Here is a 7,646-nt window from a genome sequence, read left to right as displayed (position 1 = left end):
AAAAAAAGAAGTTAGAAGCTCACTGACCCGTCATCGCTCTGGACGGGAGCTTCTGCCAGTTCAGCTTCTTCATACGGAGGGTCGGGCTGGGGGCGGGTCTGTAATGCATACTGCCAAAACCCTGAGCTCCAACCGGAGGTGGTAAGGGTGGAGGACCTGGTAATCCAGGTAAGGGTGGAGGACCCGGTAATCCAGGTAAGGGTGGAGGTGGAGGAGGACCTGCTAATCCAGGTAAGGGTGGAATAGGGGGAGGACCTGCTAATCCAGGTAAGGGTGGAGGACCTGGTAATCCAGGTAAGGGTGGAGGTGGAGGAGGACCTGCTAATCCAGGTAAGGGTGGAGGAGGGGGAGGACCTGGTAATCCAGGTAAGGGGGGATGAGGGGGAGGACCTGGTAATCCAGGTAAAGGGGGATGAGGGGGAGGACCTGCTAATCCAGGTAATGGTGGAGGAGGGGGAGGACCTGGTAATCCAGGTAAAGAGGGATGAGGAGGAGGACCTGGTAATCCAGGTAAGGGTGGAGGAGGGGGAGGACCTGCTAATCCAGGTAAGGGTGGAGGAGGTGGATGGAGTTGAGGTACCATACCAGATAAGAGGGGTGGAGATGGCCCTCTAGTTAAGGTAGGATGAGTGGGAGGAGCTCTTGTACCAGGTAAGTATAATCGGCGAGGATGGAGAGGAGGGGTGGGTGAGGCAGATCGGCATGAGGAGGCTTCTTCAACAAGTTGCTCAGATTGGCAAAGTGGACTTCCCGGGAGTCGAGTCTGTATTGCCCTGTCGATTGTTTGGATCCTGCGATTGGCTGAGAGGGACTTTTGGGGGAGGAGCCTCTCCAGCAGACAGTCTGCAGACTCTAAGTCAGCTGCAAACACAGGTTCTCAAATATAAGACTGTTAGAGATTAACCTTTATATGATCAGACCTGTTAATTATTAACCCTCTTGCATGAGGGTTAAACTATAAAGCAGTTTAACAAGACACTAGCTAAGACTGTATAATTATACCTTCCTACTTCATTCTGGGATTGTGTAGAGAGACTTACAGTCCTGGGACAGCAGGGATGCCCGGTCAGCCAGCCGCTCCAGAGCTGACCATACCTCTGCTTCCTCTGGGTCCACCAACAGCAAAGCCTGAAGGATGGACAGCAGCTGTACCGAGGACGGTCTGCTGGACACCTGTACAGGTGGTGACAGTTAGACTGAGAGATGACAGAGCGACTTACTCTATGCAACAATCTCCAGCATCGAAGGTGCTAGTAGGTGTTTTGGATGTACACGTTTCGAGGGGAGTGTCCTTGGGAAGAAGTGTTTAAGGTGATCTGTGACCTTTAGTTTGGGCGGTTGTGGCTCAGCTCAGATGTGTCGATCCACAGCTCTTCATGTCACATGTGGAAGTGTCCTTGGGCAAGATACCTAACCCCAAATTGCTCTTGCTGCTACACGTTTGGGTTATTTACAAGGGTATTCTCGGTCTGCTTCCATCCTACCTACAGAGCTACATACTACAAAAAGTACAGGAAGTTACCATCTTCACTCGCAGGATTTACACCTTCTAACCATCCCTAAAGCCTGTACCGAATTAGGAAAAAGGGCGTTCAAGTATGCTGCTCCCTCTTCTTGGAATCGGTTGCAAGATACTTTAAATCTTCGTGAGCTGGTTTCCTTGAATGTTTTTAAAGGTCGTCTTAATGATCTGGAGGCAGAAATATCTAACTGTAGATTTTTTAGCTAACTTGTATTGCCCTTTTTGATCGCTTTGTTGCTGATGACTTATGACAGATTCTGATGAATGGTTCTGTTTGTGATTCCTGTATTTATGTTCATTGTTGGTAAGTGTTTTATGTCTGGAACCCTGTAATTGTGCTGCTGTCTGTCTTGGTCAGGATACTCTTGTAAGAGAGATTTTTAATCTCAATGAGACTTTTTCCTGGTTAAATAAAAAAAAAAACATTAGAGGTGTGACTGTGTATGAAGGGGATTCTTTTCTACTGATGGACACTTGAGGGAATCTGACCTGCTGTGTGAAAGTGATTTAAGTAGTCTAGAAGACCAAAAAATATATACAAGCTCTCAAGTCAATTTACCGTTTACTTTATTTGGGGGTATTCTACATAAATGTTTAAATTTTAGGTGTTTTAGATGGAGGTGTATGCATTGGGTTTTGGGTAATGGTGATAATGGCAGGATGGGTTTTGAGTAATGGTGATAATGGTAGGATGTGTTTTGGGTAATGGTGATAATGGTAGGATGTTAGAATGGGTTTTGGGTAATGGTGATAATGGTAGGATGTGTTTTGGGTAATGGTGATAATGGTAGGATGGGTTTTGGGTAATGGTGATAATGGTAGGATGTGTTTTGGGTAATGGTGATAATGGTAGGATGTGCTTTGGGTAATGGTAATAATGGTAGGATGGGTTTTGGGTAATGGTGATAATGGTAGGATGTGTTTTGGGTAATGGTAATAATGGTAGGATGGGTTTTGGGTAATGGTGATAATGGTAGGATGTGTTTTGGGTAATGGTAATAATGGTAGGATGGGTTTTGGGTAATGGTGATAATGGTAGGATGTGTTTTGGGTAATGGTAATAATGGTAGGATGGGTTTTGGGTAATGGTGATAATGGTAGGATGTGTTTTGGGTAATGGTGATAATGGTAGGATGTTAGAATGGGTTTTGGGTAATGGTAATAATGGTAGGATGTGTTTTGGGTAATGGTGATAATGGTAGGATGGGTTTTGGGTAATGGTGATAATGGTAGGATGTGTTTTGGGTAATGGTGATAATGGTAGGATGTGTTTTGGGTAATGGTGATAATGGTAGGATGGGTTTTGGGTAATGGTGATAATGGTAGGATGTGTTTTGGGTAATGGTAATAATGGTAGGATGGGTTTTGGGTAATGGTGATAATGGTAGGATGTGTTTTGGGTAATGGTAATAATGGTAGGATGGGTTTTGGGTAATGGTGATAATGGTAGGATGTGTTTTGGGTAATGGTGATAATGGTAGGATGGGTTTTGGGTAATGGTAATAATGGTAGGATGGGTTTTGGGTAATGGTGATAATGGTAGGATGTGTTTTGGGTAATGGTGATAATGGTAGGATGGGTTTTGGGTAATGGTGATAATGGTAGGATGGGTTTTGGGTAATGGTGATAATGGTAGGATGTGTTTTGGGTAATGGTGATAATGGTAGGATGTGTTTTGGGTAATGGTGATAATGGCAGGATGGGTTTTTGGTGGAGTAGATTTAGCATGAGAGGTCTCTGACGGAGATGTGTTTGGTTGAGGGGATCTGTGTGCCAGTTGAGTTGCTTTGGATGGAGATCTTTTCGATGGGGCAGACGTGGCTTTTAAGGTGGAGTTGTTTTGATGGATGTGTATTGCATGGAGATGTTTTTGATAATGCTGTCTTGGTTGAGGTTTTTAGCATGTTTGTGGAGGTGTTTCTTGGAGGGTGGATGTTTTTTTAGTAGAGGTGATCTGGTTGGAGAAGTATAAGGTGGAGGTATCTGGATCTTGGAGTTTTTCGGTGAGGGTTGTTTCGGGTGGAGATGAAGTTCTTTGTTGGGAGGGAGGTGGTGTCACAAAGGTGCAGAAGAGAGTATTACCTTGGTGAAGAGCGAGCTGAAGACCTGCTGGTGGCTGCTCACATCAATGCCTCCGTACAGTCGCTCCATCTCGTCCTCGTCCTGCGTCAGAGAGTCCTCAAATGCATCACACTGGACGTTCAGGTCCTGGTCCTCTATCTCCCTGGAGACAGAGACATACCTTCAGTCCGGCCAGTTGGTTCTCTATTACAGGCTTGACATCAAAGTTTTCTTCTTCTGGTCCAGATGTGAACGAGGGTCAACAGTCTGCTCTACCAAGTTAAAGTTTTTTATAACGTAGAAAATGCAAATTATGTATAAAGTTTGAGTAAAGATGGGTTTTATGAGATGGTGAAAGTATTGTTCAGCTATCAGTGTTGAAATTGTTGACTTTATATAAATATGGAGAATACATCTACTCCTCCTTGTAAAAAAGTGAAACCTAAATCTTGGTGATTAGGTTTTATGCAGAATCCTTTTTTGGGGCGGTTGGACGTATAAGGTTTTTTGGTTGTTTTCAGAGGTGTGGCTGTTTTAGGGTTTCAACTTTTATTTAAGTGGAGGTGTTTTGTATGGAAGTGCTTTGATTAGGGATGTTTTGGCTGGAGACATTCTGAGTTGGGGTGTTTTTGGTGGAGGTAATTGGGTGAGGGTACTGGATATTTTCCAGGTAGAGGTAGTTTTGGCGGAGCTGTGTTGGCAGTATAGTTTCCAGTTTCCCTTTTCTTCAGGGCGGCAGTAGCTCAGACTGTAGGGACCTGGGATAGAAACCAAAGGGTTGCTGGTTCAAGTAGAGATGCGGACCAAGTCTGGAAATTGGTCTGGTAGCTAGAGAGGTGCCAGTTCTCTTCCTGAGCACTGCAGAGGTGCCTGTGGGAGCTGTCATGTCGTCCATAAATATATATACAAAGTCTGTAGTGGAAATCACACTATGGTTGTCTGAGAATTTGGAAAATACCCACCAGCTGAGTGGATTTACTGGTTTTAAGGTTTCAAGTTACTGGATTCAGGACCCGGTCCATCAGGCTGAATAATTTCATTGTTAAAGTCAAAATCAGTACCTCAGTCTGGGAAGTTGATCCAGCAGCTGCAGTCCTGAAACACAGTTTTTAAGAGAAAGTCTGAAAACTTTCACTTTTTCTACAATCTCTAACTTAAACAGAAAACACCCTCGACCCCCTCAATCCAACATGACCTCCATGTTTTCACCACCAGAAGGAGCAGCAGGCTTTTGGGAATTTGGGGATTAACCCAGAAACCACTTACTAATGTCATGACAACTAACAACAAAACCATTGCAATCATGTTTAATGAGCTGGCAACCACCTGGAACTCTGCAGAAACATCCTGTTACCTTTTTAAAATAAATATATTCAATCACATATTACACGTTGATTCTTATACTCTGTGATGAACACAAAGTTCATCCATATTCTTTGTGTATTAAGAATCAAGTCAAAACTGAACAGTTTGCAGAAAACTGACTTTGGGATCTTCCTCAAGTACATTTACCATTTCCTCCTCTTCCAGTCCTAACCTGGACGACTGAGATCCAACACATTCTCTCTGGTCAGGTCTTCTTTCTCTCTCAGCTATAAAACCGTTCATTTTCCCATCAGGTAAGTAATATTTGATATCTGTCTTATAGTCAGTACTGTCAGTGATACCAGTGGTGCGTTGACGGTCTGTCGTACCTATAAACTCCCGTCACACTTGGTCCCGCCTCCTGAGGTCGTCTTGACCCAACACGAGCACGTTAACGACGCTCATCAGTGTCACCGTGTACGGGGTGTTATTGGTGCCATGAAGCTCGTTCATGATCACACTGAAGCGATACTGCTGCTTCTTCAGAGACTGGAGCCCAAACACAGGATGTTCAAACAAACACCAACACATTCATTGTCAAAATGAATGTGGACAGGTGTGGAGACAGGTGTGGTGACAGGTGTGGAGACAGGTGTGGTGACAGGCGTGGTGGCAGGTGTGGAGACAGGTGTGGAGACAGGTGTGGTGACAGGTGTGGAGACAGGTGTGGTGACAGGTGTGGAGACAGGTGTGGTGACAGGTGTGGAGACAGGTGTGGTGACAGGTGTGGAGATAGGTGTGGTGATAGGTTTGGAGACAGGTGTGGAGGCAGGTGTGGTGACAGGTGTGGAGACAGGTGTAGTGACAGGTGTGGTGGCAGGTGTGGAGACAGGTGTGGAGACAGGTGTGGAGACAGGTGTGGAGATAGGTGTGGTGATAGGTTTGGAGACAGGTGTGGAGACAGGTGTGGTGACAGGTGTGGTGGCAGGTGTGGTGACAGGTGTGGAGACAGGTGTAGTGACAGGTGTGGTGGCAGGTGTGGTGACAGGTGTGGAGACAGGTGTAGTGACAGGTGTGATGACAGGTGTGGAGACAGGTGTGGAGATAGGTGTGGAGACAGGTGTGGAGACAGGTGTAGTGACAGGTGTGGTGGCAGGTGTGGAGACAGGTGTGGAGACAGGTTTTAGGACATACAGTACGTGGAGACAGGTGTGGTGACAGGTGTGGAGACAGGTGTGGTGACAGGTGTGGAGACAGGTGTGGAGATAGGTGTGGAAATAGGTGTGGTGATAGGTTTGGAGACAGGTGTGGAGACAGGTGTGGAGATAGGTGTGGTGACAGGTGTGGTGACAGATGTGGAGACAGGTGTGGTGACAGGTGTGGAGACAGGTTTGAGGACATACAGTACGTGGAGACAGGTGTGGAGACAGGTTTGAGGACAGGTGTGGAGACAGGTGTGGTGACAGGTTTGAGGACATACAGTACGTGGAGACAGGTGTGGAGACAGGTGTGGTGACAGGTTTGAGGACATACAGTACGTGGAGACAGGTTTGAGGACATACAGTACGTGGAGACAGGTGTGGAGACAGGTTTGAGGACAGGTGTGGTGACAGTGCATGGAGACAGGTGTGGTGAAAGGTGTGGAGACAGGTGTGGAGACAGGTGTGGTGACAGGTGTGGTGACAGGTTTGAGGACATACAGTACGTGGTGACAGGTGTGGAGACAGGTGTGGTGACAGGTGTGGAGACAGGTTTGAGGACATACAGTACGTGGAGACAGGTTTGAGGACAGGTGTGGAGACAGTACATGGAGACAGGTGTGGAGACAGGTTTGAGGACATACAGTACGTGGAGACAGGTTTGAGGACAGGTGTGGAGACAGTACATGGAGACAGGTGTGGTGACAGGTGTGGAGACAGGTGTGGTGACAGGTTTGAGGACATACAGTGCGTGGAGACAGGTGTGGAGACAGGTGTGGTGACAGGTGTGGAGACAGGTGTGGTGACAGGTTTGAGGACATACAGTACGTGGAGACAGGTGTGGTGATAGGTGTGGAGACAGTTTTGTTACCCTGTAGTGGTCCAGAGCGTCCAGGACCAGGTGGTGCCCCTGAGGTTCAAACAGGGTGAGAGCAGCCAGCAGCTCAAACACCTGCATCTTCACCATGACGTTGGATGTATCCAGAGCTGGGGACACAGGGACAGGTGATGTGATTCTCAGCAGCCAATAGGAAGACAGGGAAATTGGACAGACTAGGACTAGGATGGCAGAATGAGACAACACGGGACAGAACGACACTGACTGAACGAGACAGACAAAAGAATGTGAGCCCACCCTGGGTCAGGGTCCTGATGTAACCGGAGTGGTGCAGGATAAAGTCCAGTCCTGTGGATGAGTTCATGACTGCTCGGATGCAGGAGACACAGGTGAGCTGCAGCAGAGCGTCTGCGATGCGAGCATTGCCGCGACCTGACAGTCGCTCCAACGCCTCCATCAGCAGGTCTAGACCCTGCAGCTCCAGGAACTGTTCCATCCAGGAGCGATCGCTGTCCTCCAACCGCCGCCGCAAACCGGAGTAGTTCACCACCGAGGGGACCTGAAGGGGTCAAGGAGTGTTCAAAGACAGGAGGAGGACCAGCAGCACCTACAAGTTTATATTTAACTGTTAGTCTGAGTCTGTGACAGTATGTGATAGGCTTTGCTAGTCTAGGTTGGTCTGCAACAGTCTGTGACAGTCTATGGTAGTCTAAGGGAATCT

The 7,646-nt window shown here is 47.1% G+C and overlaps 1 protein-coding gene across 1 annotated transcript in view; it reads right to left on the bottom strand.

Annotated features, from left to right (window-relative positions):
- The window catches only part of LOC132985368 (inverted formin-2-like), a gene marked incomplete at its 5' end in the record, with an annotated part of 15,865 nt that extends 8,375 nt beyond the window's left edge, over nt 1–7,490 (bottom strand). The window contains 7 exon segments of the mRNA XM_061052718.1: nt 28–861; nt 1,041–1,173; nt 3,605–3,746; nt 4,645–4,678; nt 5,278–5,437; nt 6,959–7,074; nt 7,223–7,490. Coding sequence (XP_060908701.1) covers nt 28–861; nt 1,041–1,173; nt 3,605–3,746; nt 4,645–4,678; nt 5,278–5,437; nt 6,959–7,074; nt 7,223–7,490 — 1,687 coding nt within the window.
- Nucleotides 7,491–7,646: the final 156 nt, after the last annotated feature.

This window comes from Labrus mixtus, chromosome 12 (genome assembly GCF_963584025.1).
Source record: "Labrus mixtus chromosome 12, fLabMix1.1, whole genome shotgun sequence".
Lineage (NCBI taxonomy): Eukaryota > Metazoa > Chordata > Actinopteri > Labriformes > Labridae > Labrus > Labrus mixtus.
Note: the sequence above shows the minus strand (reverse complement) of the source record. Positions and strands in the feature narration are given on the sequence as shown.